General features: G+C 39.1%; 1 protein-coding gene across 1 annotated transcript; it reads right to left on the bottom strand.

Moving 5' to 3' along the window:
- Positions 1–8,704: 8,704 nt before the first annotated feature.
- Positions 8,705–10,141, bottom strand: LOC123322267 (craniofacial development protein 2-like). Its single transcript, XM_044910209.1, has one exon. The coding sequence runs from the start codon at positions 10,139–10,141 to the stop codon at positions 8,705–8,707; it is 1,437 nt and encodes a 478-aa protein (XP_044766144.1).
- Between the last annotated feature and the right edge of the window lie 8,502 nt (positions 10,142–18,643).

The raw sequence follows: 18,643 nt of genomic DNA, 5'->3' as shown, positions 1-18,643 counted from the left end.
TCTCGTATCCCTCGCCCCTCATGATATGTCCTAAATATTGTAATTTTCTTTCCTTGATGGTCAGGAGAAGTTCCTTATTCTTCCCCATTCGTTGTAGAACGTCTATGTTAGTTCTGTGCTCTGTCCAAGAAATGCGAAGCCTCCGATTGTATCAGATGGCTATATAAATATAGCCATCTGATGGCTATATTTACTATATATTACTATATTGGACTAAAGTCCAATCGGTGTATTCTCTTGTTTGAATTAGTTCTCTTCTTGGCCCTTCTCCTATTGTTAATTCGATGGGGTTGTGGTTAGAGGTTCCGTCCCACAAGGTCTCTATCGAGAATTCTCTAGTGATATTTTTCATAATTGCGATATCAATTATATCTGGTAATCCATTTCCGAATGCTAGGTACGTTGGTTCTTCAGGTCCAATAACGATAGCTTCATGTTTTTCAGCCAGATCTTTCAGTTTTCTGCCATTTCTGTTTTCCATCCTGCTGTTCCATTCTGGAGATTTGCAATTAAAATCTCCGATGCAAATTTTCGGGTTTGTTCCATCTAGTAAGTTGTTGATCTCTTCTTCCAATAAGTTATTTGGGGGTCTTTTATATGCCGAAGTGACTTCGACTCTTTGTCGATTTATTTCAGCAACAATCGTCACTGTTTCTATTTGTGACTCGACAGATCTTCCTTTAAAATAGTGTTTTAGATCTCGTCTAACCAGTAAGGCAACACCTCCTCCAGTGTTTGCGATTCTGTCACATCTATAAATATATCTCATAATTCATGATGTTCAATCGCGTATTTGGTATTTGGTAGAGCGTCCGCGAACACCGACTCAAAGTATAGGTTGAACAGGAGGGGGGATAAAACACATCCCTGTCTCACGCCTCTTCTTATTGCCATCTTCTGATGTAGCTCCTTCGATTTTGAGTGTTGCTGTTTGATGCCACTAAAGTTTGCTTACTATCACAATGTCCTGTGCGTCAATCCCGGCTGATCTCAGGATCTCGATTAATTTTTGATGGCAGACGCAGTCGAAGGCCTTCTTATAGTCAACAAAGCATGCAAAGACATTGACGTTCATGTCCCTGCACCTCTGAGTTAGCACATTCAACGAAAAAGTGCTTCCCGTGTCCCAATTCCATTCCTGAAACCAAACTGGGAGCGGTCAACCAGACGATCGCATTTTTTATACATCCGCGTGTGAATCATCCGTAAAAATATCTTCAAAGCATGGGACATTAAACTAATCAAGTCACATCTAGATGCGCTATCCTTTTTTGGCATGGTAACAAAGGTGGACTTAAGCCAATCAGAGGGTATTTTACCAGCTCGGTATATTATGTTGAATATATCTGTGACAAGGTCCAGACCAGCGCCATCCTCGGCAGCCAAGAGCTTAAAAGTTTCCGCATGAACATCGTCGGGCCAATAGGCCAAAAGCCAGAGCCAAAAAAGTCTCTGAATTTCTAAAGCCTGGTTTTTTCTCAGGTGATTACAATCATAATATACAATAAAATGCTGCGGTCAGTCAAGTGCATGTTAGAACATGTGCCTCCGGTGCGCATTCAAACATGTCGTGATTACCGACATAACAAAATCAATTTCTTAAGGCTGAAACTTTATAAACTTCTGTATTTTGGTATCTAAATCAAAATTATGATAGTCAGTCAGCGTCCGATCGGGACACAGCTGGTCAGTCAGCTTTAATGTGCGTAGACTGGACTGGACGTGTGACTGGAAAGCATCAAAGGATGATTAATGTCAGTAGAATGCATCAAGAATTGGGAAATTCTGTTTGCAATGCTCTTCCTGGACTGCATGCTTTGACTGGATGTGATTTCAACCCAGCTTTTTACAAGAAAGGTGAAAAAAAACCTCTGCAGATAATGAAGCAAAGCGAACATTTTCAAAAAACATTCGCTGACCTTGGAGTTGTAGATGTAAGCAACCAGAATAACATGTTCAATAAGGTTCAAGAATTTGCCATTTATACGGCTTGAAAAAAATTAAATCAATTGACGAGGCAAGATTCGTTATATTTTCACAGACGTATAAATGTTTAAGCACCACAAATGATCCTTTTAAAATTAATATTTAGAATGTAGATGGGTCGAGTATGCCACCATGCCAATCGGAATTGATGCAGCCAGTGGCGGCCCGTCAGGGACGGCAGGGTCGGCAGTGCCGACCCAAAATTTCGCGAGCAGCAAAAATGTGAATTCTCACTTGTGTAAAATAATAATGTATTAGAAATTCTCCAAACATAACATAGCTCTCAATAAATTTTATAAAAATATTAGGTATATGATATCTGATATCAATGGAATATGGAACTTCTTTGAAATAAGCTGTTTCAATTTATATCCCACATCTACTCGGTCCGTAGACAAAATACGCTCATCTCCAATCGAGCTATGAAGACAGCGCCGCAGATGCCTTCTCTAGCGACCGAGTGACCGACCGTTCGTTCTGTTCATTCAGGTACGGCATGCCGAATCTAGATTGTAAACATATCGAAGGAGCGCTAATATCAATGAGTCAAATTGCTTCAAACTTGAATAATTTTTGTTGGAATTTCATTCGGATAACAATTAAAATTAGATAAGCCTCTTATTTAATGTTTTTTCCGCCAATATCCGATAGTTTCAGTTTCACATAACAAATTACAAGAGATCGCTATCATTTAAAACGAATTTTTATCGTATTCGTTAATTTTCATAAACGTGAGTGCTGAATATAAATATAATACTAATGAAATTCCGACAATTTTTTAAAAACTTTTCAAAGAATAAAGACCAAAACTATGATGAAAGTTGATATTGTTGGCTCAATACTTCGCACGGTGTAGGACATGTAGGTCCGGCAGGCAGCGACCCTGCCGACCCTAGAATGCCTCTCTTCGGTAACTCGAAGAATGATCGTTCGGGATATCTCGATTCTATCGTTTGCGCTCGAGGTGATGTTAGTTTCTCGCAATTCTCAATTTCGTTAGAATGCACTTTTGTTTGTTTTTCCAATTTTATTTTATGGATAAGCATTTTTAGAGTATTTTATTGGTTATATATATTTTCGGTTCTTATTTTCATATTTGTTCCGAAATTATATTTATTTTTCAAGTGGTATGCAGGTCTAAAATAGTTATGTCTCAATCATTTTTTATTTTCCGGATTATCTTCAGAGATTATTGAAACAGAAACAAAAATTTTGGCGAAACTTCACTACGAAAAACTAACGCCCCGAGTGCAGTACCCCATGGTGATGTGGAAACCTGCATAATACATAGGTATAGAAAACATTTAAAAAAAAATATATATATATATATATACAGGGTGCTTCAAAAAAATGTATACACACTTTGAACTTCCATAGAAAATTTATTTTCCGTTCTACAAAGTTAAATTCCAGGAAAATAGAAAGCTGAAACTCCAATGTAAATGAAACATAAATAACAAATGTTAATACTGTTCAAATTGGTGACCTGCAGCATCAATACAATTTTGAGTACGAGTCACCACAGATTCTGTACATCGTATCAAAACGTCCAATGAGATTTTTCTACACACTGCTTGAATCTCATTCCAAAGAATGTCTAGGTTACGTGGTTTACGTTTGTACACCTCATCTTTTACTGTGCCCCACAAGAAGAAATCCAGTGGTGTAAGGTCTGGAGAGCGTGCTGGAAACTCGATTGGCCCCCTGCGTCCTATCCACTGGCCCGACAAATTTTGATCCAGGTAAGCTCGTACGTCCCTGTGATAGTGCGGCAGAGCACCATCTTGTTGAAAATAAAAATCATCATTACTTCCAGTACCACTTAATAATTTGCTTACGTTCTTCAAAACTCAAACGTACGTCCCCCATGTTGATATTACAAATTCCAACTGATAATATAACATAGAGGGACGATTATGCTGGCACCTGGCGAAGAAATATAACATTAGCCTTGTAGAGCGGGAAAACTACAATAGTTCAAAGTGTGTATACATTTTTTTGAAGCACCCTGTATATATATATATCTGCCGACCCACGATAAATATGCTCGAGCCGCCACTGGATGCAGCAGTTCTTAAGAGTGAGCTTCATTTCAAATATTTGGCGCAATGCTCACCGTCAAATTCCAACGGAGCTATCTCCTACAGACTACGGGTGGAAATTGGTGGATGAGAAATATGACTTTGATTGGTTCAAAGGCGACCAATTACCAGAACTTGTACAAGAAGTCATTATTCCACCTCTACAAAAAAATACAGGTATAGAAATATATTTATCTGGATTAAACAATCACAAAAATACTTTTTTTACTGAATTTTATTTATTTTTCAGATTGTGTAACACCCGAGCTCGACTTGTCAGATCGCGATAGTGAAAATGATAATATGGATTCAGATGATGAATCATGTGATGATTCTTTATAGCTTGTTATCGTTAATGAATTGAATAAATATTAGAAATGTTTGAAAATCAATGAGTTCTTACTTGTGCGTATACCCATGTTCGTTAAGTATCCTGTTGATTTCGAACGAATTTTATTTCTGAGATTTTAAAGAACAATTGCTCATCAAAATAAATGTGTTATACTTTAAATGATTGTGATGTAATATCTATAGGGAGCGAAAAAATTTAATTTCTTATCCACTGACTGACGTGCGTTGTTCTACGGTATGGGTGACTGACCATTTTATTTATCAATAATATAGTCAGTAGTAGTTACACGAAAAATTTCACGCTTAATAAACGAATTGCATCCTTATAAACGAGGCTACGCACATTGAAGCTGACTGACCAGCTGTGTCCCGATCGGACGTTGACTGACTATCATAATTTTGATTTACATACCAAAATACAAAAGTTTATAAAGTTTCAACCTTAAGAGATTGATTTTATTATGTCGGTAATCACGATATGTTTGACCGCGCACCAGAGGCACATGTTCTAACATCCACTTGACTAACCGCAGCATTTTATTTTATATTATGATTGTAATCACCTGAGAAAAAACCAGGCTTAAGAAATTCAGAGACTTTTTTTGGATCTGGCTCTCCGTCTACAACAGCCTTACCGTTCACTTGGAGTTTAGTCGCGTGTCTGACTTCATCTTTAGTGATTTTTGGCCCCATTTCGTTGTTATCGCCTGGATCATGGGACAGCTCCGGTCTGACGTCGTCAAAAAGATCCTCCACATACTCCTTCCACCTTTTTATTTTTTCTTCAAATCCCACGAGAATTTGATTGTTGGAGTTCTTCAAATACCACCTTCATTTTAACGCTGCCCACCTGTAAGCTCTTTGATACTTTTGTGTAGGTTGAAGAAATCGTGATTCATCCGAAGAGCTTCTATGTTCTTACATTTTTCCGTCAACCATGCTTCTTTTGCTTCCCTGCATTTCGAGCAAATTAATCGATCGAGTTCTTTATATTTAGTTTTATTTTTAGATTTCTGTTTTCTTCGTTCATTCATCAGTTCTATGATCAGTCAGTTGTCAGTCATCCTCTCCTGTTTCTTATTGTTGCCTACAGATCCAATGTCAACCTCTTGTGTCTCAATTATGTTATCTTTTAAATGCTTCAATAAAGACTCCATATCCTCTACTTCTTTGGAGGATTCGAGACACGCTGAGTTCCTCAATCTGTTTTCTAGTTGTTCGCCTACTTGTGTTTTCAAGAGAGGATCCTCGAGCTTCCTGAAGTCAATTCTTGCTTGTTTCGTGGCTTTTCTAAGTTTTGCAAAGCGACGTATTGTATAATAACATCCATTAAGACTGGGTTGTGATCACTATTGATATCTGCACCAGGATAAGTTTTGACTGACTTAATGAATCGCTTGAATTCCTGTCTCACAAGAATGAAATCAATTTGGTTCCTGATAACATGGCTCTCGCAATCGGCAGGTGAGCGCCTTGTGTATAGACGCCGCGGATGGTGTTTGAAAAAAGTATTGGCGATACAAAGCTGTTGTACGGAGCAAAACTGTATCCGCCAACAATCCCGTCGACTCTACCTCCGGATCCAACCTTAGCGTTGAAATCCCCTAGGACTATTGTTATTTCACCGTTTCTAGTCAATTTCATGGCCTCATCCATTCATTCATTCATTGCTGTAACCCGTTGCCAGGAATGAATCTACAAAAAGACGAAAAAAGGGAAAAAACAAAAAGAAAAGAAAAAGAAAGAAAAAAAAAAGGTGCGAACAGACTTATAATTTTTCAGGGCTAGTTGCGACTGTGTGCTCTCCTGTGACTGTAGAGACCCAACCGTGACCTACATATCCTACCACACTCCGGGCATGAACAGTCACCAACCAGGTCTGGCCGCCGCTGTATCCTTCTCGAGTCTTCATTATAACTGTGTACCAAAGACCTCCACTGTGACCTGTCTAACGCTAGTTGTTCCCAGTTATGATTGGCATTAACTGATTTTAGGGATTGATGTAGTGTATCCTTAAACCGCTTATATTGGCCTCCTAGTTTCCGGGCTCCCTCAGTTAATTCGCCATATAGAGCTATTTTGGGGAGTCTTGTGTCTTGCATCCTCAGAATGTGACCGCTCCATCTGAGTCGGGCCCTCGTTACTTGAGTATCAATTGTTGTATAACTCGCGCGTTGCAAGACTTCTGCATTCGAAACTTTGTGGAACCATCTGATGTGCAGTATCTGTCTTAGATGACGTTGTTGCGTTTGTTCAAGCTGTTTAATATATCGCCTGTAGGCCGTCCAGCTTTCGCTTCCGTAAAGGAGCATTGGGAGGACCACTGCTTTGTAAACAGCTGTCTTGGTCTTCAGATTGAGGTCGTGATTTTGAAACACTCTATCATTTAGCTTTCAGAATGCTCGTGATGCCGAATTGATACGGTTGTGTATTTCCGTGTCAAGGTTAGCCTTAGTATTTATGAAGCTTCCCAAGTATTTGAACTCATCCAGAACAGAGTAGAATTTCTCAAATATTTAAAGCATTCGATTCCATACCTCACGAATGGCTCTTGACTATCTTGAACATTTACAAGGTGGATCCTAATATTGTTAAGTTCCTGAAAAACGCCATGTCAAACTGTCGTACTAGTCTTCAAATGAAAGCAGCAGATGGCTCCATTACAACAGGACCTATTCCAATAAGAAGCGGAATTTTTCAAGGAGATTCGCTGAGCCCTCTGTGGTTCTGCATGGCCCTGAATCCCTTGTCTCATAGATTGAATTCTACGGACTACGGATTTGCCACCAAAAGCGGCAGTAGAACTATGATGAAACTGAATCATCTCCTTTACATGGACGATTTGAAACTCTTCGCATCTACCAAGAGGCAAATGCAACTGATGCTGAAAATGGTGGAAGGATTCTCGGAAAATATCAAAATGAAGTTTGGACTAGAAAAATGTCGACTGCTGAACATAACGAGAGGGAAAATAGAAGATGGTACGTTCAAACTCAAGGAAGGTGCAGAAATTGAAGCATTAAAGGAGGGAGACACATACAAGTATCTAGGCATAGAACAGGCAAGAAAAATCAATCAGACCCAGATGAAGAAAGAACTAACGGAGGAGTTCACCCGAAGATTGAGAAGGATAATGAGAACTGGCCTTAACAGCAAGAATCTAATAAAAGCTATCAATACCTACGCTTGCTCGTCGCTGAGATACTCATTCGGTAGCGTCTATTGGACCACCACCGATTTAGCAGCCTTACAGAGAAAAATAAGGACGATGCTGACTAAACACGATAAACATCACCCCAAAAGCTCAATATAACGGACCGAGCTGGCACGACATCTTGCGGGGTTTGGTTGTTTCTTGAGATTTGGACCTCATGACCTAGATAATTATATTTGTTCACCAAAGCTACTTCCTCATCACCAATGAAAATTTGCTCACTGGGAACTAAATTTGTCATATATTTCGTTTTTGAGATATTCATTTTTAGTCCTATGTCAGCACACGCTTTCTGTAGTTCCCGTAACATGTCTTGAATGTCCCTAAGGTCATCTGCCAGCAAAACCAAATCATCTGCAAAACGTAGATTTGTCAATTTTCGACCGTCTATATTTAAGCCCCTGCTTTCCCAATTTAGTCTTTTAAAAGCATACTTCAAGACTGTTATAAAGAGTTTGGGCGATATCGTGTCTCCTTGTCTGACACCTCTGCCGATTTGAATGCGTTTGGTATTTTCATGGAGCTTTACCATTATTGTAGCATTTTTGTAGATATTGTAGATTAGCTTTGAGTATCTGTAATCAACCCGACATTCCTGTAATGCACTGAGGACCGCCTTCGGCTCTACCGTGTCGAAGGCCTTTTGAAAGTCTACAAAAGCAAGGACTAGTGGTCTATTGTATTCGATGCTTTTTTCAATCACCGTTTTTATGCTCTGCAAATGATCATTTGTTCCAAATTTAGCACGGAAGCCCGCCTGCTCTTGAGGCTGATAGAAATCCAGTTTTTTCTCAAGTCTTGCTGTTATTATTTTTGTGAACAGTTTATAGAGGTGGCTCAGAAGGCTTATCGGTCTGTAGTTTTCGAGTTGCGCTATATCGCCTTTCTTATGGAGTAGTATTACAATAGCATTGTGCCATTTGTCTGGTATTGTACTATTGTATAGGCACAAGTTAAATAGCACTCTGATTTTCTCTAGTAAAAGCGGACCACCGATTTTTATTGTATCTACAACTACATTGTCTTTTCCGGGAGCTTTGTTATTCTTTGTTCTCCTTAGCGCGAGCTTTATTTAATCTATTGTGATGCATGGCAATTCTTCTGAACCTTGGTTCACAACCCCTTTTTTGACTGTCACTATATCCGGTTTTGTGCTAGAGTTTAATGTATCTTCGTTTTGGCTTGTGTACAGCGTCTGGTAAAAGTCCTCAACTGTTTTTAGGATTTCTTCTCTGTTTGTTGTTGTTATACCTTGTTTGGTCTTTAGTTTGATTATATGTTTTTTCCCGATTCCAAGTTTTCTCCTCATAACCCTCATACTTTTATTATCTTCGGTCGTTTGTTGGATGTGACCCGTATTGAATGCTCTAATGTCACGTCTTATGGCTTTCGCCACCTTTTTATTCGCTTCTTTTAGCTCGTTGTTAGCAACTATTCCTTTACTTCTGAGATCTCTTCTTTCTTGGATCATTTGCCTTGTACTGTGGCTCAATTTTTCTTCTTTTTGTGTTTTTGGGCAGTATTTATTTTGGCTTTCTAGCATGGCACTGGTCAAAATGTCATTGAGTGTGTTGACATCTTCGTTCGAATTCGCGTCGCAGCCTGCCAATCTATCATCTATAGTGCGCTGGAATCCCTCTATATCTGCTGGTCTCTTCCAACGTTTATCTGTTCTCTTCTTGACCATTCTGTGACGTTCTTTATCGATATCAATAACTACCTTAGCCCGTACAAGTCTATGGTCGCTGCCCATGGAGAACCTATTCAATACCGTCACATCTTTAACGATGCGTTTTTTGTCCGTTATAATATAATCTATCTCGTTTTTTGTGCGACCATCTGGACTTTGCCAGGTCCATCTTCTATTCAATATTTTCTTGTAGAAGCTGTTCATCTGAAATAGGTTATTCTGTAGCAGATAGTCTAGCATTATTTCACCTCGCTCGTTTCTACCTGGTAGTCCAAAGTTGCCTAAAGAGGTTTCAGCGGTGTCCTGCTTCATTCCTATTTCAGCATTGAAATCTCCACATATAATTGTATATTGCGTTTGTTTGTCTGTGAGAGCCGTTGTTATATCATCATAAAGACTGTCTACCTCTTCGTCATCACAGCTAGTCGTAGGTGCGTATATCTGTATGATCTTGATGTTGTATCTCGCGGTCAGCTTCAGAACAAGACAAATCACTCTGGTAGAAATTTTCTTTAAGGAAACTATGTTTGCGTTATGGCGCTTATGTATTAGGAATCCCGTTCCTCCAATTGACTTGTCCTCTTCACCCGCATAGTATAAGTTATGTCCTGATTTTAGTGTGATGAGTTGTTCACCGCGCCTTCTGACCTCGCTGAGGCCTATAACATCCCACTTAATATTCTCAACTTCGCACTCAAGTTCGGTGAGCCGTTCCTGCGACAAAAGGGATCGTGTGTTGAACGTTGCGATGTGCAGTGTCCGGTTCGTACTGTAGTGCACCTTTCTATTCCTCAGATGTTTGTCCCCCCCAGAATCCATGGGACAGACTGATTGATTATCAGTGCGAGATTCCGGAGATATTCTTCTACTCGCCTGGGGTAATTAAGTTTTAGCATCTGACATTTTCCATAGGGGGTATTTAGCCGTAAAACACCTCGCTGGCAAGACGTGTTGGTGAGTTTGTAGTTCAGCCGCCCAATCTGGAACAGACGCTGTCGGTAAGCCGCCCACTCTGGGTCAGACGCTGCCTGAAGGATTTCTAGTTTTGGTCCACCCCGAGTATTTGATTTCCTCGGTACCACCCATATCTGGGAGGCATCCCCCTATCCGCCACCTGGGGAGGCGCCCGATAGGGGACTAGCAACCCCCACGGGTGTCCAACCGTATGACCCAGGAAATTGAAGGACTTCGAAAATATTTTCTGAACAAGGCTACTTCATCAGAACTCCATCAAGTAGTTTGTGTTGCTGATAGTCCTACACCGTTAAAGCTACAGCAGGACCACTTGGAAACCGTCGAACACTCTGCAGAAAGTAAAATGCAGAAACTGATTGGCAAACCTTTGCATGGAAGGCACCAGAACGAGGCCAACCATGATTACGTCGACATATCTGCGTCGAACTACTGGTTGACCTCCGGAAGGTTGTTTCCCGAGACAGAGGGCTTTATGCTCGCCATCCAGGAACAGGTGATTCCAACAAGGAACTACATGAAATATATCGCCAAGGATGCCTCAGTGACGAATGATAGCTGTCGTTATGGCTGTGCTACACATGAAACTATCCAGCACATTACCGGGGTATATCACAAGTTCGCGGGCACGGAGTACAAAAATAGACATGATGCCGTTGCCAAAATTCTTCACCAAGAATTGGCACTAAAACACCATTCTAAGTTCGAAAAAGGTTCCGTATTACAATTACCATCCGGATGCTGTATTGGAAAATTAACTTCACAAGCTCTACTGGGATCGCACTGTTCTGACAGACCGGAAAATAACCCACAATAGACCAGACCTCATATTGCTCAATAAGGATGAGGACAGAGCACTATTCATCGATGTGGCGATTCCAAATAATAACAATCTTCTAGATAGGAACACTGAAAAAATTTCAAAGTACAGAGATCTCGAGGAAAAAACCAGGACACAGTGGAAGCTGAAAGATATCAAGACCATCCCTATTGTCATATCATCTACAGGCCTGATACCGAAGAAACTACTAGAGAACTTGAGGAAACTTCAGCTGAGCGAAAATATCTATAGAGTCATGCAGAAGGCGGTACTGCTGGGAACGGCGAGAACTGTACGCAAGTACATGGGAAATGCAGAGTCTGCTGCGACAGGAAGTGCGGGTGGAGCAGGAATCCAACCGGCGGCAGGGAGCCGAGGAGCGACCCGGACCCGACAACCACCACGAGCCCGAAAACCTATAAAGGGCTCCGACAGAGCTTAATCCTTTTGATATCTGAGATATCTGGGATAAGTGAATTTTACTCTGGAGAGGAGTGTGAAAGCCGCAAGGCTAAAGTTATAAGTACGAATGTAACTGCAGAGAATTATGGTGCATGAACTCACGAGTGAATTCTTCAGAGAATTTTCGACTAGTGCGAACAGGCTCTATAGGCAAATTGAAATTTTTTAATAAGGGCCTTTAATTTCTTTAATTTTTTTTTTCTTGAGCTATTAGAAAATATGTATAGTAACAAGATTTTGAAAAAGCACCAAAAAATGGCCATATCCAGGCTTCACAATAATATATTATGCCAAACACCCGCGCGAATATATAATAAAATGTTTTCTCTTTATCGGTAGAGAGAAAGAGAAAAAGTTTATCGGTAGAGTATCAACAATTCATTTGAGTATGTACCTATTCGGACTTTGAAAGAAAGTTCGATACTGAAAATGCATTCAGATCCATCCTGGGGATGGAATCTACCTCTTTTTCACTAAAGAGGGGGCAAATCATTCAATCTAAGAATAAGAAACCAAACCGTGATTTTGATCGTGGTCCAATTACAATCAGAATGATCCCAAAGTCTTTCAAGCAGAACGAGGGGGTTCGTACATGGGCGTGACATTCTTATTGAATGAATAAGTCAACACAATCGAACGTTTGGGAGTTTCGTGTCGTTCTCGATTTTCCTAGTACGTTATTGAAATGAATTTGAGACAACCAACGTTTTGCAATGAACTCCTGACAGATAACTAGCGAAATTTTGAACGGTGTGATGGCATATGGCAATTTTCCTGATTTCGTTTTAGAATTTGGATAAATTATTAAAACTAGGATATAGGATCAGATGAAAAGTTATGAAAAGCTTCTGAGAAAAAATATTTCACTCAAGACTCATATCATGTAGATGTATGAAACATAATGTATGTTAAGGGTGGGCAAAATTCGATGGGACTGAATGGCAGCTCTGTCGCCATAAGAGCTAGGGAAAAATGAAGGGCTCATTTTAGACCCCGATTTTCAAGAGACGTACCAAGGCCAGAACCGCATCCTTCTTTCTTCCTCAGTTTTCAAGTTATAAGTGAAAACACATTTTTGAATTGGTACCTCTACTGTAAAGTTTCAATAATATCGAAAAACGAATGCAATATTCTACAGTAACATTCTTAGGTGGAATTCAGTGGTGTATCCTAGATTTTTTAGTTTTTTCAATTCACCACTTCAGTGATATAATAGAAAGTTTTATTTTTGAATATAAACTCTAGATTTTTTCATTATATATTAGTCCGATTTTTTTTTTCATTCAGAATTAATAATTTACGTCGTGTTTCTAATTGTACTTCTTATATAAAAACTCAAAACCTAATTAGAACAAGTTGGCAGGTTATTTTCATTGATAAAAGGATAATGCGTAAGCTTAAAACCTTATGCTTCTTCGTTGTTAACAATGGATCCAACAACAACGAAGAACATATTATGTTCTTAGTTACGATATTTTCATCTAGTTATATGAACAATTGTGGAGACAGTAGTTGTCAATCAATAAAAGGTTTGAAAGATACTAAAAGTGACACCTTTTCTTTCGTCTATATAACGGGCCCCAAAACGAATAGTTCATTCCTGCTTTGATAGATTTTATAGTTGTGTCAGAAAATCAGAGACATTGACTATGACTCTCATTCTGGATATTTGGAAAGATAGAGTACTTATCAATATGGAATGCATCAATTTCAGGAAATTTTTCAAACCTGTACATTCGAATGAACACGAAACCTTTTCAATTAGTAGATAATCTACTAGTTGCTAGTCTACAGCCTTCGAATAATGAGGGCTATGCTAGAATACTAGTACAGGTTAATATGAATTAGTCATATCGGAATTCTTCTTATTCCCTTCGAGCATATTTTCGAATATTCAGAATAAATCTTCAAATTCTCTGATAACCTGACACAACATAAAAACACAAAGCTCTATACGGGTTATCATATTATCCAAGAAAATATCCTGCCAACATTACCGAACTAGTTTTTGAGTTTTTCATAATAAAAGTACAATTACAGATATGACGTTTATAATATATTCTGAATCAGAAAAAATAATTTGACTAAATATGTAAAAAAATTTATAGTTTATGGTTTATGTTTGAGAAAATAAAAGAGAATATTATATCAGTGAAGTGGCGGACTAAAGAAAACTTCGGCTACGCCACTGAATACAAAATCACTGACATAGAGGTACCAATTCACAGAACCAAAAAACGAGTTTCCACTTATAAGTTGACACGGAAATACACAACCGTATCAATTCGGCATCACGGGCATTCTGGAAGCTAAAGGATAGAGTGTTTCAAAATCACGACCTCAATCTGAAGACCAAGACAGCTGTTTACAAAGCAGTGGTCCTCCCAACGCTCCTTTACGGAAGCGAAAGCTGGACGGCCTACAGGCGATATATTAAACAGCTTGAACAAACGCAACAACGTCATCTAAGACAGATACTGCACATCAGATGGTTCCACAAAGTTTCGAATGCAGAAGTCTTGCAACGCGCGAGTTGTACAACAATTGAGACTCAAGTAACGAGGGCCTGACTCAGATGGAACGGCCACATTCTGAGAATGCAAGACACAAGACTCCCCAAAATAGCTCTATATGGCGAATTCACTGAGGGAGCCCGGAAACCAGGAGGCCAGTACAAGCGGTTTAAGGATACACTACATCAATCCCTAAAATCAGTTAATGCCAATCATAACTGGGAACAACTAGCGTTAGACAGGTCACAGTGGAGGTCTTTGGTATACAGTTATAATGGAGACTCGAGAAGGATACAGCGGCGGCCAAATCTGGTTGGTGACTATCCATGCCCGGAGTGTTGTAGGATATGTAGGTCCCGGTTGGGTCTCTACAGTCACAGGAGAGCACACAGTCGCAATTAGCCCCGAAAAATTATAAGTCTGTTCGCACCTCGGTTCGCACTTTTTTTTTCTTTTCTTTTTGTGTTTTTCCTTTTTTCGTCTTTTTGTAGATTAATTCCCGGCAACGGGATACAGCAATGAAGGAATGAATGAATGAATGAATGAATGAATGAAAACAAAAGAAGGTAGAGGGAAGCGGTTTTGGCCATTATCCATATTTTATTCTATTTCACGGAAAAAAAAAGGAAAAACATCCACGTATTGCTCATATCTGTTAAATAAAATTAATTCAACAGGTGTCAATAAATCCTTTTCAGACGAGTATGTAGACAAATTTATCGATAGTGATAATTCAAAGTAAACCATTCTCTTAAACATGTCCTATCTCTCAGTTGTGCTTCTTTATAGGATCGTTAAATGATATCGATTGAACCAAACCTATTTCGCATTGCATACGACGTTGCCAAACTTACGGGCTTCAAATTCACCCTGAATCATATCGGGCATCCTGTTGGCCAAGTTATATCGGTACAATGCATATGCATTATACATACATACATTGATACACGGCTCTGCCGACGCACCATCTGCAGGGGGATCGCATGAACTAAACGCGTATATATTGCGATAAAAATCCGCCATTTCTCGGCCCAGTCGAAAATTCGTCTACGGGCTCCCTGAGGCCATACGAAGCTCCTGTATAAGATATACATATACATATTTTTGACATTGCCTGTATTATGTCGGTCAGGGATTATTTTGGGACTGCATATATGGTACGGACATAAGCCATATGGTCCGCATTAAGTCCATCACAGGCATCCAATGGATATCCGATACGGACATTGTGCATAAATTGGACTAACAATGGATATATATCGTGGACGTCCTAAAACTGTCCGCAAACAAACATCCTAAGGACATTCAAATCAAGTCCATGGACGTTCCGACGTTGAGTACGTCCTAAGGACTTTGTGTGCTATTAGGATCGAAACTCAAGATTTTCAAATTACTACTTACATTTTTTAATTATTTTTAATGCTTGATTAGTCAGTGGCTGAGCGTTGAGAATACGTAAACAATTCACGAAATGTCAAAATTATTTATCGAAACATCGAATTTCAGTCGGTATCAATTCATATACATAACATCCATTGATTTGAAAATCAACAAATGTTACGATCGAACTGGCTAATCAACATCACTCCGAGCATCAACAGAAAGACCATGCCATCAAGGAAGAGTAGATGCTGACCAGTGTATTCAGTCTCATTTGACCTCGTCAGAGCAACACAACTTCCACCTCGATTTTTACAAGTATTAAGGGATGTTATCTATATGAATTAATTTCGATTCTTATTCATTTCATCAATCAAATTTCAGTTTCTTTCTTTGATTTCCGGAAGTCGCAGACTGATAAAGCAGTTCAAAATGGATGTAATCTTATTATTTCAAGTTTTTCCTGGATTACTCTCAAAGTTTTAATATCGGGTAAAGAGTTCATTTAGGCAACCCAGGCCTGTTTTTGTTACTTTGAATCAAGTTCTGAAAACGATATCACTATTATGGCGGCCGTCAGCAGCGATACACTAATGCATAGCCTACTAGAAGTTTTTAGTAGTCTTTGACCTTTGTGTATTAAGGAGGGTTAATACTCAATGCTATGACTGAAATTTTCGACCGCTTCGCGGTATGTATCGAGAAATATATCCCGGATTTCTTCGGTTATTCGCTGCTTGAGTCGTGGTAGGTTATGTAGACGACGTCCAAGACTTTATCTTCAAGGTAGAAGAAGAAGGAAAGAAGTCGCAGATGCTCAAATCAGGTCAGCGCGCTGGCAATGTCCTCTCAGATAGATCTGTAGTCCCGGGAATATCTGCCCCAAAACAGCTAATGCGAGCTGGGTGGGCCTTAGCCCCATCTTGCTGGAACCAGATAGCACCCAGATCGTATGTGATCCCAAGTTGTCTCAATTTAGGCTGTAGGAAGGTTTCCAACATCGAAACGTTATATTGTGAAATTACTGTGACATTTTCCTTCTCGAAAGAGTAAGTGCCTATCATGGGATTCTGCGACCAAGTTATGAAGAGAGGCTATCTCTCATGAATTTACCGTCGTTTGCTGACAGGAGGATTCGAGGCGACCTAATCACAACTTACCATGCTCTTCACAATCTCTTTGGAGCTGACCTAAGCAGCCTTTTCACTTTGAACTCCGATGGTCGTCTACGTGGTCATGCATATAAACTGTCTAAGGAAAATTTTAGATCGTCGCGGAGGCAAAATTTCATCTCCAACCGGGTTTTTAGTTCGTGGAATAGTCTGCCGTCGGCAGTTGTGAACTCGGAGTCTGTCAATGCGTTCAAAAACAACTATGACAATTTGTGCCGTCGCGTACGTCGGTGACACTCGTGATAATGGATTTTTTTTTCTCTCTATTTTGATTCACACTTTTTCATTTTTATGTTCACACAATGTATTCTTGATTCTCTGTAGAATATCTATGTTCAAATGAATAAATAAATAAATAAATGTCCTCGTCGTATACTTTATGCTGTGATTGTTGTTGCAGAGGGGAGAGAAATGTTTACAGGAATACCAAAATTGCGCCGAAACAACCGCTGGTACGCGACCACATGTTATTTTCGTAAAACGTACGAATGACAAAGTCCCGATGCACTCTAGTGCCGACTGAAAACTACAGACCCCAAGGAACGCAAAGAGCCATTCCGCACCTTCCTGTCTCCACCACAGCTCAAGCAATGACCATAGAGTCTTGTCTCTGGCAATGACCTTTGGGAACTGGTCAATCGGGTATCCGCACACTGTTTGAAAAAAATATTTTTCGCTAAATTCCGAGTGTGAAGTTGAAATTTAACTAAATTCGCCATAAGTAGGGTGTTCTATGACGACCTATGTCAGTTTTCGAAGCATAGATTACTTTTGTAACGAATATTCTTATCCATATAAGACCACTTTTAGGACGAATTGATGATTAGAAGTGCACCACTAGGTGTCTTCGATTTTATTCGAGTTTTCTTCTATAAGAGGTCATAAAAACGATATGACCAATATTATACATCAGGATGTTCCATAATGATTTGTATAATTTTTATCATATTCTGGATCTTTTATAAAAACATTTGTTTTTTATATGTACAAGATGCTCATGAGGGCTATTCGGAATATACAAGGAATATGTAAACTCGATATTCTTCGATGATCCTTCAGTTTTTTTACATGTAAAAGTCATTTCAGCGTCAAGAATACCTCATATAGGCTGCTCTAGAGTCTAGGATGACTTGGGTCATTTTCAGATACAATAATGTTAGGTATTCATTCTCATGAATACCTAGTAGGTAATCCTCTCGGATTACCTACTATTTCTTCATCAAACATTCCGAAAATCGAAAAATGACCGATTTTGTCGAAGAACAGCCTGCATGGTTTTCATATCGTTGTTATGATCTCCTCATAGAACGAAAATTGAATACAATCAAAGAACACCCTGTATACATTCATGATAAAGGTGTGGACCCACAATAAAAATGAATTTCGGTATTCGCTCAAAAACCAACACATATTACGAAAGCAAAACCTTTCATTATTTCCTCCGTATATATCGAGAAATGATCTATGTCGTCATAGCCTGAATCGGTTCCAAGTAAATAAAACTCCGATTTTGAAGTTGGAATTTAGTAAAAAATATTACGTTTTTACCATTTTTTTCATAAGAACAATAAATCATAAATCGTTCAGTTGTTTACATATAGTGTGGAAAATGTCATCAAATCAGCTACTTAACGCTGCAAACATATACTGCGTGTGCGTGTGCCCTTTGGATGTTGCAGAGGTCTGAAAGTTCATTGTCGAAACTCTGATATGTAAATTTTCAGCACAAAATTATGATAAGTTCTCCATAGGTATCTAATAGGCCTTCGCAGTGAATCCCCCTGTATAATATTAACCTTCAGAATATGAGCATTTTCATCCGATTCACTCTGTATGTCATAAAGATAATACTCAGTGATCAAGTGAAATTAATTTATTATTATTGAATTCTCCTTGATACAATTGCTTACAGGAGTATGAAAAAGCATAAACAAATTCATTTCGTGGAAACCGAATTCTCTTCTCTCAATATTCACATCTGCGAAGAATCGGTATATCATAT

The sequence above is a fragment of the Coccinella septempunctata genome, chromosome X (assembly GCF_907165205.1).
Source record: "Coccinella septempunctata chromosome X, icCocSept1.1, whole genome shotgun sequence".
Classification (NCBI taxonomy): domain Eukaryota; kingdom Metazoa; phylum Arthropoda; class Insecta; order Coleoptera; family Coccinellidae; genus Coccinella; species Coccinella septempunctata.
The sequence above is the reverse complement of the archived record's forward strand: the minus strand, read 5'-3'. Positions and strand labels throughout refer to the sequence as shown.

What these genes read in the sequence shown, in the direction of transcription:
- LOC123322267 (XM_044910209.1), bottom strand. Translation starts at nt 10,141, where the DNA reads ATGGATTCTGGGGGGGACAAACATCTGAGGAATAGAAAGGTGCACTAC.